The 26,208-nt window shown below is 39.6% G+C and overlaps 1 protein-coding gene across 1 annotated transcript; it reads left to right on the forward strand.

Annotated features, from left to right (window-relative positions):
* The first annotated feature begins 2,056 nt into the window (after positions 1-2,056).
* Positions 2,057-17,950, forward strand: LOC144589835 (putative methyltransferase-like protein 25). Its single transcript, XM_078394865.1, has 7 exons — positions 2,057-2,147; positions 2,268-2,297; positions 5,306-5,403; positions 7,645-7,738; positions 14,242-14,316; positions 17,030-17,101; positions 17,577-17,950. Exons 1-7 carry the CDS (start codon positions 2,082-2,084, stop codon positions 17,661-17,663), a joined length of 522 nt encoding a protein of 173 aa, XP_078250991.1. The 5' UTR covers positions 2,057-2,081; the 3' UTR covers positions 17,664-17,950.
* Positions 17,951-26,208: the final 8,258 nt, after the last annotated feature.

A 26,208-nucleotide genomic window follows, 5' to 3' on the forward strand; every position in this document is an offset into this window, starting at 1 on the left:
AGATATTAATGTCTATTGTCCTATTCTCCCTGCATTCTGTTCCTTTAGAGTCAATGGAAACAAATATCATGAAGAATTTAATATTGAATGTCCAATACCATAGCACCCGTTTACCACTAATGACCAGCATCGATTTGTCCCTAAGGTTTTGCACCATGAACGCAGGGCCACTATGTCCAAACCTGATCAAATCCTGTGTCCGCATAGGTGTAGTTTTCACCTGACTACCTATTGATAGAGATTTATTCTTTCTAAACCAGGGTCTGGAAGAATTGCAACGCTCGTATAAAATTAGTTAATTGAGGGAAAACTTGAGTACATGTTTCAGGCTTAATCTGTATGCTTCAGTGACTGCAAATATTGTGCTTTACTTCCAATGCCATTTTTTAGAACTGGAATGTTTCAGTTTTAAAGCATATAGAAAGCTCTGGATAAAAAAGCACCATTAAATATTTGTCCTTTAATAGTGAGAATTCAAAGGCAATTCATTTAGTTTCCTTTTAAACAAAAGATTTTGTAGCTAATTTTTCTTTTCAAAGATACGTACAGCACAGAAATGGACCCTTTCAGTCTACCTAGTCCGTGTCGACCATGACGTTTAATCACATTTGCCTGCATTAGGTTCAATCTCGCTGTACTTTTTCTATCTAGGTACCTATCCAAGCGTCTTTTAAATATTGTGATTTATCTTCCTTCACCAAAACGTCTGGCAGCTTGTTCCAGATATTCATTACCCACTCAAAAAGGTATCCCTCAGATCTCCTTTAAACTTTTACCCTCTCACCTAAAATCTGTGCCCACTAGTTTGGACTCCCCTTCCCCATCTTTCCTATCTATGCCCATCATAATTTTGCTAATTTCTATAAGGTCACCTCCTACATACCAGTAAACTCAGTCTATCCAATTTTTCTTTATAATTACAGCCCTCCATTCCAACCCACATCCTGGTTAAACTCTTCTGCGCTCTTACTTTTCCTACCACACCCTTCCTGTCATGTGGCAAACAGAACTGTACATGATAGATTCATACTGCACAGAAACTGGCCCATTGGTGTATCCATGCTGACTAATACTCTAAATGCGATCCAACCAACTTTTTGTACACCAGCATCAAGATGTCCCATCTCATACTCTATGCCTTAGCCTTTGTAGGCAAGGATATCAAATTACTTTTTAATCACCTTATCCATCCACTTTCCGCAAGCTATGGATTTGCACCCAGGGCTTCTCTGTACAACAATGCTCCTAATGTCCCTGTAATTTGGTTTAATTTATTTAGTTTAATTTTGGTTCAACATATTTGGAAATAATTAGTATTAGTTAAATGTAGATCAATGATAATGCCTGTATTTGGTTCTGCTTAATTTTGTAGTGATGATTTTATTAACAGATATACTTTATTAAGAAATGTCATACTTAAAAAGGGGAAAGATTACCGTAGAGTAGTTTAGGGATAAAAGTGGGATTAACAAATTACCTTTATCTCAAAGTTCTGGTCCATTTTGATGGAAGAGATATTTAATTTTTCTCGTAATTTTAGCAATTATACTGCCATAAAATTGGATAATCTTAATCTAATTACCCTGGTACAAAACGTTATACATTTCAGTCGTGAATGTCACTGTAGGAGGCCTCTATTAAGACTATTTTAGGAGGTCTAAATTTAGTCCACCAACAAGTTGCAAGACTAGTTAATGCTTGATGACGGGGCACGACGGTGCTTGATGCTGATATTAGGAGAAAGCTTTTCGGACCTATTTCATTTCCATTTTGACATCTTTCACCTTGTGGATTACAAAGTGAAAATGTAAAAATATTTGCAATACTCTACAGGGGCACAAATGATATTACAGCAATGTTAATTGAGAGACAAGAAACCAAAAAATAATTTAATAGCCTTTCTTTATTTCAAGTACAGCTGTATTTTCAAATATTCATTCTCTTGATTTATTTTCATAGATTACCTGATGCATTAGCAACTACTTATCCAAAATGATTGTATAAAATATACCTCTAATGTGAATTCAAAGGAATGTGGTTTTTTTTCTGCAGTAAGCAGTCAAGGACCATGGGGATTTCCTATGAGCCAGTACTTGAGAAGCTGTGCCTGGCATTGTGGACGGAATGCCAGAATGTCTGCATGTCTGGTATGTTTGCACATCAATCTTGCAATCTGCTGTGTATGATGCATTCATTTCAGTAAATTATAGGATTATACATTCACCCTATTTAGTCCTTGAAAGCCCTGTTTTTATCTTACTTTGCAGCCATTTGAAAGAGTGACATTTGGCCATGGGGTAAGTGCGTCCCTTTATATTTTAATTTGACAATGATTTAAAACTTGACTATTATCTGAAAATTTAATTAAAAGTTGTTTGAAGGAAAATTGATTCCCCTTAGCAAATGAATACTGATTGCATCACTGAATATCTTTGCTATCATAGTAATTTGGCTGCTTTGAGATTCTTCTGTACCAAGACCTCAGATGGAGTACTCCAGGATCACTCAATAGGGTAACAATTTCTGAATCATTCTATTAAATCCTTTTCATTTCCTTTCCACAATCACTTCCTACAAAAACGTCATGAGCAAATAGACTTCCATATGCAGTTTTCTAGATGGTCATAAGGTAATAAGTAATAGGAACAGAATTGGGCCATTTGGCACATCAAGTCTACTCCACCATTTACTCATGGCTGATCTATCTCTCCCTCTTAACCCCATTCTCCTGCCTTCTCCCCATAACTCCTGACACCCGTACTAATCAAGAATCTATCTCTGCTGTAAAAACATCCATTGACTTGGATCAACAGCTTTATGTGGAAAGGATTTCCACGGATTCACCACCCTCTGACTAAAGAAATTCCTTCTCATCTCCTTCCTAAAGGAACATCCTTTCATTCTGAGGCTATGACCTCTAGTCCTAGACTCTCCTACAAGTGGAAACATCCTCGACCGACTCTATCCAAGCCTTTCACTATTCGGTTCATTTCAATGAGGCCCCCCCCCCCACACTCTTATAAACTCTAGCGGCCCAGTGCCGTCAAATGCTCATCATATGTTAACCCACTCATTCCTGGGATCATTCTTGTGAACCTCCTCTGGACGCTCTCCAGGGCCAGCACATCCTTCCTCAGATATGGTGCCCAAAACTGCTCACAATACTATTGTCTCAATTGTAGCAACCAGTCTAACCAAAGTTATAAAGCCTTTGAACTCCTTGAAGATGGTCTTCTCTCTTATCTCCTTTATGCCCTTTTGCAGTCATCAAACTCCTGTTCCCCTGATGTGTAGGAAGAAACTGCATATGCTGGTTTAAACCAAAGATGGATATAAAAAGCTGGAGTAACTCAGCGTCTCAGACAGCATCTCTGGAGAAAAGGAATAGGTGACGTTTTGGGTCGAGACCCTTCAAACCCGAAACCCTAACCCTGTTCCCATTTCAGTCCAACTATTGACCATTCTCTTCCCCTGGATGCTCCCATGCTGACTGAAGTTGTAAATAGTTCTTCCTTTCAGGTGATGTCCTTGATTTTCTTTCAGAACTCCATTAGAAGATTGTATGATTAATTATATCTCAAAAAACATTAACTTAAGGAGCCTTGGGATGTTCCAAGTCAGGAAAAGCAAGGGCCAAACTGCTTTTCTGTGCATCATAAATTTTCAATTCTGCTATTTTTTAGAATTTTATTGAAAAATCAATTATTTTGTTGTTTCCAGAATTGCTTAAACTAACTCTGTGTATAATACTCCAGAATAAAGAGTAAACTGGACATATGTAGTGATGAACAGTTGTAACCAATGCAAATATAGTTGCCACTTCTGGGAAAATCAGTCAATAGCTTGTGGCTTGCACATTGTGGAATGTAGAAGTCTGGGAGATGATCTTATAGATGTTTATAACATCATGAAGGGCATAGATAAGGTGAATAGCCACAGTCTTTTCCATGGGGTAGGTAAGTCTAAAATTGTGCATGGTGCAAGCACAGGCAATACATGTAATGTGAGGTCTGTTTCAGTCTTATTTAGTGAGTAAGCATTTGGCACCCTTGTTGAATGCTGAAGGTGTTAACACTTAGGTGGTGAAGAAGGCGTTGAGCACACTTGCTTTAATCAGGCAGGGATTGGCCCATGAAGTTACAACTGTACAAGATGTTGTTGAGACCACACTTGGAGTATTGTGTGGTGTTCTCATCATCTAACTATTGAAACAATGTCATTAAGCTGGGAAGGGTGCAGAAACAATTTACAAGGATGTTACCAAGACTGGAGGGTTTGATTTATAGGGAGATGCTGGATGGGCTAGAATTTCTTTCCCCTGGAATGCAAGAGTCATGCGGATGATCTTATAAAGTTTATAAATTCATGAAGAGCATAGATAAGGTGAATTGCCACAGTCTTTTCCACAGTCTAAAACTTGAGGTTTAAGGTGGAAGGGGATAGATTTAACAGGAAGCTCAGGGTAAAATTTTCACACAGAGGAACACATATAGAATGAGCTGTCAGAGGAAGTGTTAGAGGCAATAACAAAGTTTAAAAAACATTTAGACAGGTGCATGGAGAGAAATTACTTAGTCATAGGAGTGAAATACAGGTAAATGAGACTGGCTCAGGTAGGTAACTTGGTCAGCATGGACGAGTTGGGTCAAAGGGCCTGTTTCCGTGCTGTATGACTCTCGACTTGTTGGTAGCTGCCCTTTTGTTTGATACTTGTTTCCAACTGTGGGTCTCCACAGAAATCACCACTGTACTCGGGCTTATCAGCACCCTCACCCCACCACATCACCACCGGCAATGTCATATTTAAACTTCAAAATCCTATCCCAGCCACAATTCATTGCAGGCCTAATTCCTACTTCCCCCTCTACCCTGCTCCCATCAGGTGCTCATTCATATTTCATTGACTGGGAATTAATGAGGTATGCCCATTTTGCACAAAACTGTGGATGAGATTATTGCTGTGGATGGTGATTTTCAGATCCAGTTTTTTGCTTGTTCCATCAGAATATCCCAACATTTCAGGAATGAATAAGCAGTGCGTGGCTTTTTCATGGAAAACAACAGCAAAAACTCAAAAAATGATGCACAATGGAAAATTAAATCTATAAATAAACCTTGCACTGTTGGTGCTGAATATGAATTTTTATAGTATTTTTACCAGCTGTTGAAAACACTGGTGATTATTATTGAACCCGTTACACTTTTAATCCCACGATTATGTGCATGTGCTAAATTACATTTATCCATTTGTTCTGAATCTACAACAAGGCACCTCTGTATCTATTTATCTTTTTGTTATTGGCAGCTTCCACTAGATTCCTTATTTTATCGTGCTGTTCTGCAAGTTATTATTAAAGACCACTTTGGAAACGAAGAGACATCCAACACAGTACAACGAACAAAGTATGTTTTTGACGTTTGAATTTCACAGATATAACAGTTATTGTCTCTGAGAGGTGTTATAACTTAGATTGAAAGAGAGTCATAGTACAATCCACAGTATGATAAGGACATTAATTAAAATAAAACCAGCCAACTGTATTGAGGACATGGGATGAAGGTGGGTGGGGTGGAAGCGGAGTGGGCTTGTATCTTAAATCCCCAGTGACGACCAAAGTGATAAGGCACAAAAGCTCTTCTTTCTAACAGCTGCAAAGAATCCTAAGAGAAGTTTTGAAGGTTTCTATATGGTTATTTGTCCATGATTCTGATTTGCTTTAGACCATAAAGATGTTAGAACATCTGGCAGCAAAGCAGTTATCCCACTGACAAATGAAGATTCTGCTGTCAGTGTGGTCTTCTGGGCTTGATATCAATCGCAATGGAAGAATCATTTAATTTTTACTTCCAGCATTTTACTGCCAATTTCACAGCCACTGAATTATCCCAGAATAATGAGGAAATTGGGGTTGTCTAATCAGCCCCTTGACCATTTTCTGCCATTCAATGATATCTAATCCATGTCTTAACTTCAATTGCATACATATATTCTTTTAAAATGTCCTATCTACCAAAAAACAATATATCCAACTTTTGATTTCTAGATTTTCAATTTAATTTAAAAAACTTGGCAATGCAGTTTCATTTTTGCATATTGATTTCTCTTTTGAATGGCATTGTTCTAATTTTAAGGCAATTTTCCCCTATTTGGACTTGCCAGTACAACATATTATTTTTTCTCCATCTACCTAAACAGAGCTTTTACTCGCCTTCAACAATTCAATTAGGTCACTTTTCACGTTGTCCCACATTAATGCTGTTCTTGTTTACTGGAACTTATCCTCTGGTTATGTTTCATGCTGTCCATCTCATTCCGCGCTCAGAGAAGTTCCAGTGTTACACCAGTGCATCATTTCCATTTCCCAGCTGCTCATTTTTGGACAGATTGCTTAACCCGCAACTAGTGCCGAATTTAGGAGCAGTCTCTTTTCAGAAGAATCCACTGGGAGCAGGGTTGAGGGTGACTGAAGTAATTTAACTAGAACCGACTGTAACACTGTGAGTGAGGTCAAACCTTCTCTGTCTGTTTGGACTGGTTTTAACTTAATTCTTAAAGATGATCAAGCACACTATTTCTATTTTAACAATCCATTGTGATTCTAACAGTTTAAACCACTTACTTTCCTTAATAAGTTCTTCCAATAAAGCAGGGTGGAAAAATAAAATTGGAGTTGGTAGCTAGAATTAGGAAACACATTAATCTTAAACACAATGCTGCTGTAAAGCTGTTACTGGGGGTTGGAAGCATTTCAGCTGGATGGTCATGGTCCAGTGCGTGTGTCAGAAATTCTGAAAAATGTAATGTTTTGAGCATTGCTAATTTTTATTTAAACTAAAAATGTTTCACATATGAACAAACATATTGGATGACCAGGTCAACGCTATGCTGAATGTGAAATATCTTTCCAATTCCTTCACTGTTTTGAAGAAACATTGCTGATTGAATGCCAGACTTCCATGGACTTAGTATTTCCAAAGGGGTTCCATACAATAAACTGTTGCCTAGGTTTCCCATTGTACCATAATAGCGTCATAGAGAGATACAGTACAGAACAAGGTCCCTGAGCCCACCAAGTCTGTGTCAACCATCTACCACCCATTTACACTAATCCTACGTTAATTCCATTATTCTCCCCACATTCCTCCCCACAACTTCCCCTCGGTTTCTACCACTCACCTATGTACTAGGGGCAATTTACTGCAGCTAATTAACTAATGATCCAGCACCTTTTTTTGATGTGAGAGCACCAGGGGAAAACACAGTAACAGGAAGAATGTGCAAACTCCACACAAACGGCACTGGAGGTCAGGATCAAACTCAAACGGGCGGCGCGGACACGATGGGCCGAAGGGCCTCTTTCTGTGCTGTAGGACTCTATGACTCTATGAAATCTCTGGTGCTGTGAGACTTCTCTTTATGAGGTGTTTTACTGTGTGCGTGTGTGGCAGACTGACATTCCTGATGAGACTTTTAATACCAGTCAAATGTTAATGTTCTCCTTGAGCAATCCCTATACCCAACTACGTTTACAAGGATTAGTCATTTAAGAAAGTTGAATACTGAAATTTTCAAATTAAATTAATGTCTTTTGGTAGATTGGTAAAAATGAAATGATTATGTTTATAATATTTGACAATCCGCAGAGTCAAACATGTTGGCAAGATCTATTTTAAATCTTCGTCCTTTGTGGATTACACAAGAAAAGCAATAGAAAAGCTGGGAATGGATAGCTCGAAGGTTGGTGGTTTTATTGAATTATTCAATTAATGAGATCTACCTCTTGTATTTAGAGTGGTATTTTCATGGTAGGCAAAATAATGGAAATTGCCAACTTCACATTTTCTTGCACTGCTGTTGTTTGGTACGAGATGTTGCTAAAATGTTTAAAATATTTGTTGCTTTGGTCCAAATAATTAAGATTTTGGTCACTACTTCCTTCATGTGGTTTTATACCTGGCATTAACCTGTATCATGTTATTTGGCTAATACTTGAATTCAAAGACGACACTGAAGAATTTAGCATAGACATCTTTAAGACTCGTGCAGGATAGAAAATCAGAGATGGTGGCATTATTCAGCAGGTCAGGCTGCATCTGTAGAGGCAGAATCAGCGAACAGAAAGCCTTTCATGGAAGGCCAACAACTTGAAAAATTAGCTTTGTTTTTCTTATTACTGATGACACTTAATTTGCTGAGTACTTGCAGTGTATTCTGCTATAAATTAAAATGTTTGGCATCTGTGATATTTTGTTTTCAAACGTTTTTTATGGGAAATTATTTGGTTAGAATGGATAGGAATTTAAATACTTACTACCAGTTCACTGCATGATGTCTATGCAAGAAATTAAGACATTCCCTCCACCTATGAGAGAAACAATATTCAATCTTGGTGTTTGTGCCAATTGTTGGTTATGAAGTTAGCAGGCCACACAAATTTTGGAAGTCGTAAATTTCAGGAGGAAAGTTTGAGAGAGGTGACAGTAATTAGGATTCAAATTAGTATGCAGCAAATGAATGGAATAAATAACTGAGTTGCTTCATACCAATAACATTTCAGCAGGGAAGTGCAATAATACAGTAGCAAGAAATATTACTAGTTACTTTGGCTGTTATCCAAATGCAGCAATCAATCAACTTCTGTCAGTTAAAGATCAGGAAAAGTGTGCCTGCTGTTTTTATAGTACCTTATATATTTTAATTTGTGCTTCAAACTCAAAATTGTCAAGGAATGGCAAACTTTAAAGAGATGTTGCCTGGAAAATTGAAAATGTTTACATATTTTATCAAAGAACTTGTTTTATTATTTTTGAAAGCACTGGTGTCAATATGTATTCAAATTGCTTCAGTCAAAATGGCCTATTTTTGATATTTTCTAGGTGAATTTCAGTTTGTAGATTAAAAAAAACACTAAAGTCAACAGGAAAAAGAATATCAATCTATCGTAGCCAATGCTATTTCAAGATGTAAATTGTTACATTTTATAGAAATAAATGTTGAGCAAAATTAAACAAGTGACTTGGTTCTGGGGAAGAGAGGAGTTGTTGCTTCATGTAGGTTCTTATGAGGCTCCTGATAAAGCTGTCAGAAGAACCGACTAGATTCCTTGGTGCTTATTGAGACCTTATTCAAGTAATTAACTTTAACACTTGATTGGGTCATACAGCACAGAAACCTGCAGCACCACCGACCAAGATTAACCAACAAAGACCTGAGTTAGTCCCATCTAGTTGTTTTGGAGCCATCTATATACTAAAACTTGTTTGTTTGTTTGTTCCTGAACTACAGCCAAAATGGTAGCGCAACAATTTTAGGCCCACCTCACTCACCATCATCCCTTTGGTGCTAATAGAAGAAGTTTCATTGAAATCGGTGTTATATTTTTAAAGTTATTCACATTTTAAAGTTGATATCTATCTCCTAGGGCGGGAGGGGGCTGGAGGGAGGGAGGGAGGGAGGGGGGGAGGATAAGGGGGGTTGAGGGGGATGGAGTGGGGGGGAGGGGAGGGGGGGGAGAGAGGGGGGGGGAGGGGAGGGGGGGAGGGGAGGAGAGAGGGGGAGGAGAGAAGGGGAGGGGGAGGAGAGAGGGGGAGGGGGAGGAGAGAGGGGGAGGGAAGGGAGAGGGGGAGGGGAGGGGTGGAGGGGAAGAGAGAGGAGGAGAGAGGGGGGAGGGCGCTCTCCCGGCCGCTGATGAATAAATAGCCGATTTCAAGCTATGTTGAAAGATGGAGAAGAGTATTGCAGTGATGAATCTCTCATTATGTAACTGGATTTGTTCTTCTTCATGATAGAGATAACCTATTTTGTCACATAGATCAATATGTAGTGGACCATATCTGGAACCTAGCTCCACCAACCTTATTCAGACTCATGCAAGTTAGAATTTGATTGTTCTATCTGGGACATATGAAAATAAAACACTCTTGACTCTTGAACTTTGTGTCCAGCTTGCAGCAGAGTCAGCAAATTCCAGATTCTCATCATCTGCAGGATAAAGTATTCTTTGGGAGACATTTCACATCAATCTTGAGGGATTGTTAATGAATACATCGATCCATGAGTTAATGAATAAATGTCACAACCTGTTACCAGAGGACATTCTTGCAATTGAAGGAGTGCAGCGTAGGTTCACGGTTAGAAGGATGAGAGGGAATCTTATTGAAACATATAAGATTATTAAGGGATTGGACACGCTAAAGGCAGGAAACATGTTCCCAATGTTGGGGGAGTCCCGAACCAGGGGCCACAGTTTAAGAATAAGGGGTAGGCCATTTAGAATGGAGATGAGGAGGAACTTTTTCACTCAGAGAGTTGTGAAGCGGAGTCAGGGGATATGGGGAGAAGGCAGGAACGGGGTACTGATTGTGCATGGCTCCAAGGGCCGAATGGCCTACTCCTGCACCTATTGTCTACTGTCTACATTTGACACAAGTTAGCACCTATTTAACAAATATTGCAATGGCCAACCTTATATTTTAAAATATTTCCTTTCTGTAGCATTATGCCAATCAATAATGACAACAGCAATATGCACCTAGCAACATTATCATCGTAAAACATCCTTAGGTGCTTTATTAATCAAGATTATTTGTAAGACTTTATTCGTCTGGCCCCTATTCAGTCTCCTTTTTCTCTGGGAAGATATTGTGCTGATGAAGTAGCAAAATATATAAACAACTATTGTTTTCTACAGTTTTGGACACAGTTACGTCAATACTTTAATTCCTAAATAGTTTAGAGACAAATTCATGCCAAATTGACATTGTTTGACGATAAATGATGCTACTTCATTCTGGTTAAAAAAAGTAGATTTGCCTGGTTTGGATGCTGGAATTATGGCTTTGCCCATAAAGTTTCCAAATTGGATTTAAACTATGGAAGAAGCATTTCAGGGATTGTTTTAAAATGCCCGAAATGTAGACAATCTTTTTAAACTTTTGTTTTCAAACAAATGATTGAGTTGCAGGAATTACTGTCAACTAACAGCTCACCAGTTTACTGAATAAGTGGAAATCTGAGAGCGCAAACATTAAATTTATTGAAGCATTGACAGCATTGAACTGTTGTTTTTATTTCACGTTATGTTTTTTTCTGTCATGTTATACTACGTATTTGTGAAATTTATGAGATTACTGGTAACACAGTGGAGGATCTTAAGTTTGAGCTCCTCACTAATTCTTTTCAACTGCCTCTTTTTAACCGTATTGGGATAAATGATTTGCTTCCTACACTGCTGAGCTTGTTTATTTCAGTATAACTCCCAAGGTCCGTGGGGCAGAATACGATCTCAGTGAATGGGATCAGCCAACATATTTTAAATTCTCTTTCATTGCTCTAAATTTAGTAACATTTTCTTTATGCCTCTATTCCCCTGTTATTAAACATTATTTTAGAATTTTTCATAACGCAGAAGAAAGCCTGTTTATTGTTTAGAGCTTTGTTGGACTTCATTAAATCAAGAACTAAACATGATAAAGCTATGATTAAATGGAACAAAAAGAATCCGCTGTATTATTCCACAGTAATGGCCATAGTTATTTTTATGTCACCTTTTCTGAGCATTAAATAGCCAACTGATTATTTATAGAGTAATTGCAGTATAACCTCTTGCTCTGTGAATCTGGACACAGAGATTCTGTCCCAAACAAATCTCCCCAGCATTTACATGTTGAAGGAATCACAGGTCAGGTGGGCAAGACAGATCACAATAATGTCTGATGACAGAGTACCAAAGCATCTACTTTATGGAGAGCTGATTGAGGGCAAACAGTTATGTAGTGGACTGAAAAAGGGATTGAAAGACTCTTACACCATCGGGAACCCAAGCATTGGATTATCTTGTTAGGCGTAAAAAGCAGTGCTCACTGGTGTAGGGCAGATAATATCAAGAGGATGTCAAAAATCAAGAACCAATGTTGCTGCAGCATCCTTGCACCTCTGTCACCTGTGTGATAGGAACATTCAAGCCCAGATTAGTCTAATCAGTCCTACCGTTTACATCACAAGATCATAGACTAGATGTCATGGCCTTACTTGAAAATAAGTGACGAACACCAACAACAACAAGTTGATGTAGTAGCAAGTATCGGTTAATCATTCAATCAATTTTTGATTTTGAATACTGGAATTTTCAGAAAGTTAGCAGGATGAACCGCTCACCACACACAAAACAACTCAAAAGAAGGATGGTTTTACAAATTGCCTGAAATCTGCATTGTTTAAAGTATTGCTTGCGGGAATTGTTCTCATTTTTCAAAGCATAAAAATGACAGCCGCACATTTGTTATGGCCAAAGTATTTTCAATGGAGTGCAATCAAGGAAGTATTACAGCAGCAGGAGTGGACCAGAGCCAGGAAATTCAGGGTGGATAACTGAGCATAGCCACCCACCTGGTGCAGCACTCTGCAGAGCCACACCAGTTCTGCAAAAATATTTCTATGTAGCAGTGTTTTTGATGCTGACATCTGGATATGCCTGCCAAATTACCAGCAAGGTTTTCAGCTATCACAAATGCTGCCACAAACCCTAATTTGAAATGATGTCTCCTTCCACACTTCCACAAGGCATTTGTAAAACATTATTCTGGCATCTTGCATGTCATGTATCTGCAATAATCAAACACCACCTTTTAAGGAGCAGCCTGATTTCTCCTCTTTGCAATCACCTCAGGCAGCAGAGGCGCACGTGATTCTATCATTTCTATGACCTCAACAAAGCCAATGGCTTTCAGCAAGATGTATAAAGGCGTGAGCTTAACTCGCATGCAACCTCATTAGAATGTGAAGTTCTGCCAATTTACATCATATTGCTTGGTTTGCACAGTGGCTTTGGGAACAACAGGGGGCACATCATTAGCTTTAAATGTAGCCAAGGACATTTCAATATTTTATTTGGCTGAATTACATGTGTGTCTTAATTTTTATATCTTGCTGTTTATCGCTGTTCTGCCCAGTTATTCTATCTTCACACTGAAGCATCTCTGCAAAAATAATTGGAGGAAGGAAAATGTCATGTCTTACACAGTTGGTGATACAGCATCTGTATTCAGTAACCTCTAGGAAGGTGTCCACATTCATTACTGTTTCATTTTTACATCTTGTTTTATTTTGAATTGTGGTTTTACAATTGTATTTTATATAATTTTGTCTTCTACCAAAATTCAGTCTGTTTAAACAGCTTTGAAATATTAACTCGGTAACTAGTTATTGCTGGCAAATATTATACTTTAAAAAAAGACACATACTGGAGTAACTCAGCAGGTCAGGCAGCATATGTGGAGAACATGAATAGGTGACGTTTCGAGGTTTCGGGACCCTTCTTCAGACGGGTTACCAGCACTTTGTGTCTTTATAAACCAACATCCGCAGTTCCTTGGTTTTTTTTAGTTTAAGAGATACAGCATGGAAACAGGCCCTTCAGCCCGCCGAATCTACATTGACCATCGATCACCAGTTCACACTAGTTCTATGTCACCCCACTTTTGCATCCACTCCTTACATGCTAGTGGTAATTGACAGCGATCAATTAACCTTCAAACCCTCACTTCCTTGGAATGTGGGAGAAACTGGAGCACCCTGAGAAAACCCACGTGGTCACAGGGAGATGGTACAAATTCTCCACATTCAGGATCAAACCAGGGCCATTGGCGCTGTGAAGCAGCAACTCTACCGCTGTGTCACTGTGTTTATATAATACTTAAATATTTGCACTAGATATGCTGGACAATAAGCTGATGTTTCAGATAATTAGTCAATGCAGAAATACTGTAAACCAGCACTTTTGAGTGTCTTTCCATTTAGGAGTGCATTCACAAACATTGCTTCAAAATAGATTTAATCTAAACAATAAATCTAAGTGAAGTCTTTGAGAAAGTTACAGGAAATTTCCAGTTTATTACCTGCCCAAGCAATAATTAAAGATTTTTGAAGAAGATAATGTTTTGTTAAATATAAGTTGACATTAACCATTTTCTGTTATGTCCTGCATGACTAAATGTGGCAGACCTGGTACCATGGAAAGGAAGGCATGTCTGCAAGGATATATTTGACCTCAACCAAATTAAATTGCTTAAGTTACAAGCATTTAGCCAAAACTATGTATCATTGTTTGTATAGGGTATGCCAACTACATATTGTAACAATTGTACATTGACAGGTATGTTTATGATATTAACTGGAACAATTCCAGTTGATCATATGATCATAATTGTACTTACATGTGTGCCTGTTTTCCCTTTTTTCAGATGTCAGACAATTTAATACAAGGTTATTATGACAGATACATGCCTCGAATGAAAGAGTTGGAAGCATTTAACCTGGTAAGCTTTGGGGAATAAACTTAAAAAGCTTTGTACTCGTGAAACAAAGGAAACCTGCTCATTCCCCATAGAATTGCTGCTGCTAACAATGTTAACCTGGCCATACAGCTGAAACTATTTTTTTACTGATGGCAATATTTTATAACATGTAAAATATGACCAAATTGTCAATAATCTAAATGAAGTAAATGAAAAGCTTAATACTCAGAAACAATCTTACATGGGGTCAAATAATATTTTTTTTTATCTGTTGAGTAGTTCAGTGCAAAATAAGTATTTTCTCAACTATTGATTTAAGTTACCAATTCAAATGGAAGTCTGCACTTCGAATCAGTCCATATTTTTTAATGAAAGCTGAAGGGGCTGAAAGTCAAATAAATTTTGACAAAATCAATCTAATTCAAATTGAGACGGGGACGGGAGAAGTTGGTGTATATGCAAAAGGAGAAAATGGGATTGCCTCTTCTCTGACTCTAAACATGGGCAAATGGGACTAGCTTGGAAGGAGCATCTTAATTGGCATGGATGAGTGGGCAGAAGGGCCTGTTTCCCTGCTGTATGACTCTGAATACCTCTCTGATGGGAATTCTGTGAGACCCTCTCTCACTGCTCTCCATCTGTGATCCCTAGGTTTTGATTTAATATTGTTATGTGCACTGAGGTACAGTGAAAAACGTTGTTTTCCATGCTATCCAATCGAATCAGATATTACTCTACATAAATACAATCAAGCCAAACTCAAGTATAATAGGCAGAGCGAAGGGGAAGATATAGAGTAGAATATAATTCTCAGCATTGTCGTGCACAAGTTCCAGAGACAAAGTCCAATGTTCGCAATTAGGTAGAGGAGAATCATACTGTACTCTAGTTCATGGAAGGAACGTTCAAAAGCCTGATATCAGAGACCCTACGGCCGTCCTGCTCGTCAACCACCATCTCATCTAGACTTGCTATCACAGCCGCATGTTCTTCCTCAGCACTTTTCTCCACCACCATAGCCTGACCAACTGAGTTCCTCCAGCTGCCCACTTTCTACCCAAGTTCCCCACTTGAAACATTGTCTATCCATTGCTCTCCACAGATGATACCTGACCTGCTGAGTCCAACAGTATTTTTAAATTTTAAATTGTACATGGGTCCATAGCTAAGTAGTTTAATTTTGACCAATAATTATAAGAGGCTTTAAGATAGTGCCTGTAGAATAAAGAAAAATCATATTGGCTCTCCCCGGTGTACCAGCAATGAGAATGGGTTTTCTAAAACTGGGTGCCAAAGGTTGGGAAGTTAAAGAAGTATTTTAATCGGCAATACTGATATATATAACCATAACCAAAACAAAAACCAAGATTTAACAAGAAAATATTGTTTTACTTCAGTAGACCTTGGAGAAAATCACAACTGCTGTGACCTTTGTCACTGCCTCGCATTGTTGATGTATGAATTTCTAATGAAAGAGATTTAGGCTTGAAATGGCACATACTAGTTTATACCGAAGATAGACACAAAATGCTGGAATAACTCAGCGGGTCAGGCAACATCTTTGGAGAAAAAGCATAGGTGATGTTTTGGGTTGAAAGGTTATCTTCAAAATTTACCGAAATCCAGTCGGAGCTGGACAGAACAGCCGCATGGCTGTGTGTAAACTTGAACTTTATTCTGTTTTAATACTGGTTCTAATTTTGTTGTCTAAATAACTAGGTGTCTAAATTCTGGGTTGTCTAAATTTATACTGATTAGCTAATTAATTTATTGCATCGTATGGAAGGCGCATTCCCAATCTCGTTGTACCCCTGTACAATGACAATAAAGATACATTGTATTGTATTGTAGGTTTGGCTTGCCTCAAAAAAATTTAAGTATAATCTAGAATAATGACATAATTTAAATATGAGTTTACTTTCACATTGATTTGTTGACTTTTTTTAATAAATGCGATTTCTTTCCTTCTAAACTCATCCTTATATAGCAAAGTTACTATCTCTGGTATCAATCCATTGGATCTCACTGCATTTCCTCTGTGTCAAGTACATGCCTTTTTTGGGCTGTCTTTAAGGAAATTAAGTGCCAATGCAATAACACCTTTGAAATGTTGGTAAATCACTTCTAACGCCTCTTGCAGTATTTTGTGTCCCAATATGTCTGTGATACAGCAACCGTATTACAGGCCTGGGTGTCATCTGAAAACAGTTCTAAAATCCATATTGGTGCCTTAGAACTCTATGAATACTATTTTGGGAATACTTAAACAGTTATGCTTCAATGCCTGACTGCACAGATTGTGTTTGCAATTTTGTTGGCTGCCAGGCTAAAGTGTCCAACAAAGAGCATATTGTGTCTTTTGGTACAACATATTGTGTCCTATATATTCCAAAATTGTGTTAATTATAGCAAGGAAAAGGAAGAGGTAATTTTCTCTTATAATGTGTTGGCATATTTATGCACAGTGTACTTAATTAACTTTTACTGAGGTCTGTTTGATGCTGGAATACTTTGGAATTTCTAAATATTATATTGACATATGAATCTATGCCATATGAGTGAAAGTTGTGGATCTCATTAAAAATACATTCTATAAGTGCAATTAGGTGCAGCTGTTAAAATAGATTAATAATTAAAATGATTAAATTCATCATTCCGCTGAGGCATTGACACCTAGTTATTTAAGAACTTCTTCAACAGACATTTAGAACTGTTTCATGCATCTTTCTTTCAGCTGAAAGTAGCCTTAGCCCCCTGCATAGAAGGTTTAATACTTTTGGATCGGCTTTGTTACCTCAAGGAACAGGTAATTCTCTCTCTCACTGGGTGGTGAATATGGGTAATTGATTTGCCAAAATTATCATGCTCATAATGTAATTTTAGAAAATGCAGTACCATATTTATTTCAATTGATCTATATAACTTTGCACCCTTTAAGATGTATGGTTAACAGATGTTCTTTATATTTGATATGGTTACATTTGTTTATCCAACTTAATTTTTAAAAACTGCCACCTAAAATGCAACTTTTAGACAGAAGACAGTGTGTAATCCTTTTGAAAGATATACTTTGAAATGTCAAGGTTTAAACAGTACAAAATGGTGAAATTACAGTGCCTTAATTACAATAAATGATTTACACATGGTAAATTATGTAATTACAATATAGTTTCATCAATAAATAGCTGAGTGTAAATATAGAAACATGTACGAAGTGGAAAATAGTAAATGTTTTGTTGAAGCTTTTTTTTTAAAGAACTTATTCTAAAACTCTTTTGCAGCAAAATGTGGCATGGTCAGCATTAGTCCAGCTCTTTGATCCTCTGAAGTCCCCAAGATGTTATGCGATAATTGGTATGAAGAAGTAGTTCTGCTCCAGTGTTTTGCTATATAATTGAGATCTTTTGATCCCTTGCTTATTCACTTTTCTATTTCTGTACTATTTAAACTCATGCTTTTAACATTCGTCAGTTTATTAATTTTACTTGGCATTCTTTAAACTGTTGATTAAACATTTCCTTTCACTGGAAAACCTATGACAATTGAATAAACAGATGAAGCAAGTTTCAGTGGCAAAGTCATTACAACATGTTACATTTCTTGGCAAGACTTCCACAATCAGAGAGCAAATGTATTAAAAATGAATGATTTGGAGGGTAAAAAAAATAAAGTTTTTTTTAATTGCACAGTTGTCGGTAAAATGTTTCCTTCAATCTGTGTCAGTAAAAATGGGGCTAATTATATTTTCTTGTTGGAGATTGAATTCAGATTTACTTGCTTGCACTATTTTTTCCAGAGAATGTAGAATGATGATGGCTGAAAGCTTGTTAGAAGGATCCACTGATCTATTTAAAAGTTGGAGTAACATTATAGAACTTGCAGCTTTAGAGTGTTTGGGTTGGGACCGAGAAAAAAGCATTCCAAGGTCTGTAGCAATACAGCAGACCTAAAGAACATAATACGAAAATTACTGTTAGGAACAGGAGTAGGGCTTCAGGCCCTTCAAACCTGCTCTGTCTTTCATCAAGGTCATGGTGGAATTTCTACTTAAGACAATTTTCTTGTACTATCCACATTAGCCTTTAACATCCAGAAATCTTTTTATCTGTAATGAAAATAAGGTTAATGACTGAATTTTCACTTGCAAAGATTTACCTTTTGCATAGAATTTCTTACCTCTTTTCTAAATAGCCTCCACTTATTCAAACACCATGAAACCCCAGATTCCAGAGTCCCTAGCCCTGCATCTACCAGTTAAATCCTTTAAGAATATCGCATGTTTCAATGAAATCACCTCTTGTTTTTCAAAACATGCTGAATACTGACCTCATTAATATCTACTCATAGAGCAAAATTCCACATCGCAGAAAACAATCTGAGGAATTTTTGTTGCACTTCTCATAAACTATAATCTTTTTTAATAAGACTAAAATTGTATTCAATCCCTATATAATTGCTTTACATCCATTTTTAGCCGATAATTAACCTCATAATAAAGGTAAGCATACCGTTTGATTTGCTATGTACTTGCTGCACCTGTATGTTAGCTCTCAGTGGTTCGTGCACGAAGACTCGTTTCTCTGAAAAAAGGTATTGTTTACTTTTGCGACCAAAGAGGGTAACCTCACATTTTTCCATATTATATTTGTTCTGTCCCATTTTTGCTCACACTTTTAGTTTGTCAATATCCCTTTGAAGCCTCTTTATATCCTCCATACTCACAAGCCAACCAAGTTCTATTAGATTAGTTCCTGTGGTGTATACTGTGGAACACCTTTTCTTACCACCTCACCGGAGTAAGTTCCATCTTCACACTCTTGGGTTGTGCGGACAGCTATCAAACAAATTGACTCCTCCTCCAAGTCAGTGTCCTCTTTGTTGTCAATCACGTGTGCACCAACAGTGCATTTTGCACAAATGCATACTCTCAGTAAGTGACCTATTTTTCACAATGGAGCTACCTTTTCTGATAAAATTATTGGTGGTTACCACACCAATGGTAACATGATTGTGTCATAAAACAATTGTTTGAGGAGGGTGCTTCTGAGGAGTCAATGTTTATTGCTGAATGGAAAGGATCTCTTTTTTAGCACTTGTGCTGTGTAGACCATTTGAACAGCACCTCTAGTTGGGTTAGAATGGAACTCAACATCGATGGCAGCCTCGCCAACGGTCTGTCTGTCTTTTTGTCTGTTTTGTTATTTTTAAAAGTATGTGTTAATGTTCGCTGGTTTGTTTTGTGTGGGGGAGGGGTCAGGGGAAACTTTTTTTCAATCTCTTACCTTGCCGGAGATGCGATTATTTTCCGGATCGTATCTCCGGTCGCTCTGTGGCCCTAACATCATGGAGCTGGAGGCCTTGCATGAGACTGACTTTGAGCCCCAGTGGACTTACCATTGGAGCCTGCGATCCCTTGCCTGGGATCGACACTCCAACTGCGGCCTGCGGATTTCACCTTCGAGGAGCTCAAAGTCTCGGGTAGAGACTGATGTCAGGAAGCACCAAAGTCGCAAGAGATTCGACCAGCCCCGAGCCGGTGTCTGATCGTTTGGCGCGGGGGAGCTGAGATCCGCCCCCCCCCCGATGCGGGAGCTTGATCGTCCCGATACGGAAGGCCCCACCGCCGGTTACGGTCAAACAATTGAGGAAGGATATTCTTGCTATTGAGGGCGTGCAGAGTAGGTTTACTAGGTTAATTCATGGAATGGCGGGACTGTCATATGTTGAAAGACTGGAACGACAAGGCTTGTATACACTGGAATTTAGAAGGATGAGAGGAGATCTTATCGAAACGTATAAGATTATTAAGGGGTTGGACACGTTAGAGGCAGGAAACATGTTCCCAATGTTGGGGGAGTCCAGAACAAGGGGCCACAGTTTAAGAATAAGGGGTAGGCCATTTAGAACTGAGATGAGGAAAAACTTTTTCAGTCAGAGAGTTGTGAATCTGTGGAATTCTCTGCCTCAGAAGGCAGTGGAGGCCATTTCTCTGAATGCATTCAAGAGAGAGCTAGATAGAGCTCTTAAGGATAGTGGAGTCAGGGGGTATGGGGAGGAGGCAGGAACGGGGTACTGATTGAGAATGATCAGCCATGATCACATTGAATGGCGGTGCTGGCTCGAAGGCCCAAATGGCCTCCTCCTGCACCTATTGTCTACGGGAGCCAAGATCGTCCCGTCAACAGAAGGTTCGAGGCCCCCAACCGCGGGAGAACAAAGAAGGGAAGTGATTGATTTTTTTTTTGCCTTCCATCACAGTGAGGAATGTGAAGGAGTCACTGTGGTGGATGTTTATGTTAAAATGTATTTTATGTGGCTTGTTGCTTTTTTATTGGTATGACTATGGCAAATCAAATTCCTCGTATGTTGCAAAACATACTTGGCTAATAAAGTATGATTATGATTATTTATGATTATGATGGTGTGTTAATTCCATGATATGTTTAGAAGCAAGTTCCAAAGCCATGTGCCATATCCAAGCCTGACACAAAAGTTGCATTCTATTGTCCATATTCAGGGACTCTACGACTAACCTAGATGAATATGCCATTGCTGCTGCAGACTTCAGTCCGTGTGTGGAGGACTGTGTACCAAAGAAGATGATTCGTGTATTCCCCAACAGGCAACCATGAACGGACCACTCCCAGATGAAGTCCAAGTCTACAGCATTCAAGTCAAATGATCCAGAGCAGTACACGAATCCTATCCACGACCTTTGGAGAAATCTATCTAAGATCTTTAAGCACGCCAAAGGAGAATTCTGACCAAGCTGAGCTCCCAAGCAAGATAACATGGACACCTGTAGATGAAGGCAAGGGTTCCATACTGTAAATGGCTACAAAGTGAAGGGGGACAGAATCATTGGTTACATTGGGTCTCTCCTCAATGTTCAATGCATTTAATGCCTGTTTAGAAATGATGGTCAGTGGAGGAATTTCACCCACCCTATCAGTATCGGATGCACCTGTACTGACGGTTAGCGTAGCAGACGTAAGATCAGTCTTCCTGAGAGTGAGTATGTGGAAAATATGGCCTGGATGGAGTCCCCAGAGCAGTGCGGACCAACCAACAGGTATTCACACACCACAGTCAGTGAAGACAACACCACCTCCTCAACACCAGTGCACCATAAGGATGTGTTCTCAGTCCCCAACTATACTCCCTACACACTCATGACTGTGTGGCCAATTTCGGCTCTAACTCCATCTACAAATGTCACCACTGGTGGGCTGGCTGACGAACAATAATGAGATAGAGTACAGGAAGGAGATAGAGAACTTAGTAACATGGTGCCACAACTACAACCTCATCCTCAATATCAGCAAGGAGCTAGTTATTAACTTCAGGAAGCATGGTGGACTACTTGCCCGAATCAACATCAATGGTGCCAAAGTGAAAATGCTTGAGAGCTTAGGCACTTCTTTGACACTAATATTACCAATGATTTATTTTTGACCAACCACTTTGAAGTGACAACCAAGAAGGTACATCAATGTCTTTACTTCATTAGGTGAATGAGGCCATTCGCCATGTCTCCAAAGATTCTTACAAATTTCTACACCTGCACCATAGACAGCATACTTTCAGATTGTATCACAACTTTGTTTGGGAACAACTCTGCCCAAGACCACAAGAAATCGCAGAGGGTTGTGGATGTAGCCCAGGCCATCACACAGACCAGACACCCCACAATTGACTCAATCTTCACGATGCTTAGGAAAAACAGTCAACATAATCAAAATATTGCTGATATTTCAAACATTACAAAAAAGGTACAAGATGTTTTCAGTATCTGATGCCTGTCATAGAGTCATAGCGTGACACAGCGTAGAAATAGGCACAACTTGCTCACACCAGTCAACATGTTCCAGCTACACTAATCCCACCTGCCCACACCTAGCCCATATCTCTTCAAACCTCTCCTATCCACATACCTGTCTAACTGCTTCTTAAATGTTGGGATAGTCCCTGCCTCAATTACCTTTTCTGGCACCTTGTTCCATACTACAACCATCCTTTGTGTGAAAAAGTTACCTCTCGGATTCCTATTAAATCTTTTCCCCTTCACCTTAAACCTATGTCCTCTGGTCCTCGATTCACCTACTCTGGGCAAGAGACTCTGTGCATCAACCCGATCTATTCCTGTCATGATTTTATACACCTCTATAACATCACCCCTCATCCTCCTGCATTCCAAGCAGTAGAATCCCAGCCTACTCAACCTCTCCATAAAGCTCAGAACCTCTAGTCCAGGCAACATCCTCGTAAATCTTTTCTATACCCTTTCCAGTTTGACAACATCTTTTCTATAATATGGTGCCCAGAACTGAACACAATACTCTGAATGTGGCCTCAACAAAGTCTTATAACTGCAACATGACCTCCCAACTTCTCTCCTCAATACTCTGACTGATGAAGGCCAATGTGCTAAAAGCCTTTTTGACCACCTTATCTACCTGCGACTCCACCTTCAAGGAACCATGCACCTGCACTCCTAGATCCCTCTATTCTATAACACTCCCCATATTCCTACCATTCACTGTGTAGGTCCTGCCCATGTTAAACTTCCCAAAATGCAACACCTCACATTTCTCTGTATTAAATTCCATCAACTATTCCTCAGCCCACCTGGCCAATTGATCCAGATCCTGCTGCAATTTCTCTCAACCATCTTCACTATCTGTAAAACCACCCACTTTTGGAATAGCGTGAGAAGTGGATGCTTACTGGGGTGTGGTGGGTGCACAGAAAAAATAGGGGGAAGGTGAAATATTAGTTAAAAATTGAGAATTCAATGTTCATACTGCTAGGCTGTAAGCTACTCTAGTGGAACATGAGTTGCTGTTCCTCCAGTTTGTGTATGGACGCACTCTGGCAGTGGAGGAGGCCCAGGACAGAAAGGTTGGTATGGGAATGGGAGTTAAAATGTTCAGCAACCAGAAGATCCGCAGCGAAGGACCGCAAGAGTTCAGTGAAATGGTTATCTAGTCAACGCTCGGTCTTGGTGATATAAAGGAAACTATATCAGGAGCACTGAATGTAGTTGACTGGATTTTTATAGGTGCATGTGAACCTCTGTCTCACTTATAAGGGCTGCTGGGGTCCCTGGATGGAGGTGATGGAAAAGGTGTTGCATCTCCTGTGTTTTCAGTGGATAGTACCTATGAAGGGGCCGGTTTGGTGGGAAGGAATGAGTTAACCAAAGAGTTGCGAAGGAATTGGTCTCTGCGGAAAGAGATAGGAATGGGAAGATGTGACTGGTCGTGGGATCATGTTGAAGGTGGCGGAAATGTCAAAGAATTATGTGTTGGATGTGCAGGTTGGTGGAGATGAAAGATGACCATGGAAACCTTTCCACCTCAGGGAGGGGAAGGAAGATCAGACCCAGGAGACACCGAGTAGACATGGATGAGGAATGTATCCACAGCAGCAGGGATGAAACCACATTTACTGAATGAAGCAGACATCTTGGATGTTCCAAAGTGGAAGCCTTGAAAGCAGATGTAACGGAGACGGAGTAATTGAAAGTAAGTATGGTGCCTTTGCAAGAGGCTGGGTTGGAGGAGGTGCAGTCAAACTAACTGGGAGTCAATGGATTTATAATTGACGTTGGTTAGTAGTCTGTTCCCATAATGGAGATGGAGAGACCGAGAATGGGGGAAAAGGTGTCAATGATAGTCCAAGTGAATTTGAGGGCAGGGTGGAAATTAGTTCCAAGGTTGATGAAATCACCGTGTTTTGCATGGGTGCAGGAGACAGCCCCGATGCATTCACCGATGTAGCGGAGAAAGAGTTGTGGAATGATACTGGGACAAGGACTGTTCAACGTAACTAACAAAAAGTCGGGCTCATGAGAGTGCCCATGACTACACTTTTGACTAGAAGTGCCTTCAACACGGTCTGCCTTCAACACGGTCATCCCCACCAAGCTCATCACCAAACTCCACCAGCTAGGCCTCAGCTCGTCATTATGCGACTGGATCCTGGACTTCCTGCTGGAGCGACCGCAGGCAGTGAGAATGGGCCCGCACCTGTCCTCTACTATCACCCTGAGTACCGGCACACCACATGGATGTGTTCTGAGCCCCATGCTCTACTCCCTCTTCACACACAACTGTGTTCCTGCATTCGACCCCATCACCATTGTCAAGTTTGCAGACGACACAACAGTGATCAGGCTGATCACCAACGGTGATGAAACAAAATACAGAGCGGAGGTGCAGAACCTGGCGGACTGGTGCTCTGATAACAACCTGTCCCTAAATACCACCAAGACCAAGGAGCTGATCATCAACTTCCGTGGGTCACATAACGGGGAATACGCCCCGATCTTTATCAACGGGGACAGTGGGGACAGTGTGGACAGAGTGTCCAGCTTCAGGTTTCTGGGCACTCACATTTCGGAGGACCTAACATGGTCCAATAACACTGCTTCGCTGGTCAAGAAGGCGCAGCAACGACTGTCCTACCTAAGAACACTGAAGAAGTCTGGTCTACCCCAACAGCTGCTGACGACATTCGAGGAAAGTTCTTCAGCGGGTAGTCCATAGAGCTCAGAGAACCATCGGAACACAGCTACCAGCCTTGGAGGGCATCTACAACACACGATGCCTCTGAAAAGCCACCAGCATCCACAAAGTCTCTTCACACCCCTGCAACAGTCTGTTCAAACTCCTTCCATCGGGCAGACGATACAAGGCCTTCTATGCCCGCACCTCCAGACTCAGGAACAGCTTCATCCCCAGGGCCATAGCTGTTATGAACCGGTCCTGCTGAGCTGGATGGTCACATCGCACAGTGATCCGGCACAGATCTACTTGCACTTTATTCTGTCTTAAAACTGTTACAATTTGTTTTGTTGGGTTGTTTAAATTAATACTGACTAACTAATTAAATTATTGCATCGTATGGGAGGCGCATTCCCAATCTCGTTGTACCTCTGTACAATGACAATAAAGATATATTGTATTGTATTGTATTGTGAGATGAATCAAAAGAGAAGCTGTTGAGAGGGAGTCCAAGTTCTACCAGGCTGTGTAGAGTTTTAATAGAAGGAAACTGGATGGATTTCTGTCGCATTCTGTCTGATTGGATCACAGCCATCTTTGTTCTTATTTAGCCCCCCCCCCCCCCCCCCACCCACTGGTAAACTGGTAATCAAGTAGGAGAGCAACAAAATGCAGACAAACAAAAAGATTGGACGTCAATGTACAACATTCAGGCCCCTCTTTGGGCAAATTTAAAATTGGTTTCCTACTTAAGGTATGGGGTCTGGATGACTCTTTCAAATGATGCAGACCAGGTCTCCTCTGGTACATGAGCAGCATGAAGTCATTAACTGCTTGGGTATTTGTTGTAAACCTGAGAAACATTCTGTACATTATTGATGATCAAGGTTTCTGTATTTTTATTGATTCATTGTAGCACAAGAAGCAGCCTCACCAAACAGCTGTGTCATATCCAATTTTTAAACTGCAATTCTGTTAATTTTTTGTTTTGAAATGCAATGTGACAGGGTCGAACAAACGTTTTATCACATTGTGGTGCTAGGTCATTTTTGCAATGGAGCAAAGCATTTCGAAACATGCCCTCAGTTTGATAATGGTAAGCTGCACATTGTCTGAATTGACAAGTGGATTACAACATGCAGATGGCACTCTATATCATGTGGTTAGTCCTACTAACCACTTCCCCTCCTACAGAATCATAGAATGCTCAAAAGGTCAGTGGTGATAAGTTTTAACAGTTTGAAAATGCCTTTTCACCCCCCCCCCCCCACTCCCCTAAACATTTCTTATTTTTCAATGATTATCCATTTATTTGTTAAAACTCAAATCCTCAGGTTGTTTCTATGTGTACTTTCAATGACAATTTAAAACTTCTAAATTACTATTTATCAATTCACCAACCAGG

Source organism: Rhinoraja longicauda, unplaced genomic scaffold, assembly GCF_053455715.1.
Source record: "Rhinoraja longicauda isolate Sanriku21f unplaced genomic scaffold, sRhiLon1.1 Scf000080, whole genome shotgun sequence".
NCBI lineage: Eukaryota > Metazoa > Chordata > Chondrichthyes > Rajiformes > Arhynchobatidae > Rhinoraja > Rhinoraja longicauda.

Excerpts from the sequence above, each read along its gene's own strand:
- LOC144589835 (XM_078394865.1), top strand. The coding sequence starts at position 2,082 with ATGAGCCAGTACTTGAGAAGCTGTGCCTGGCATTGTGGACGGAATGCC. Across the intron at positions 2,298-5,305 it reads GAGTGACATTTGGCCATGGG|CTTCCACTAGATTCCTTATT; the intron begins GTAAGTGCGTCC and ends TGTTATTGGCAG. Across the intron at positions 7,739-14,241 it reads TGGGAATGGATAGCTCGAAG|ATGTCAGACAATTTAATACA; the intron begins GTTGGTGGTTTT and ends CCCTTTTTTCAG.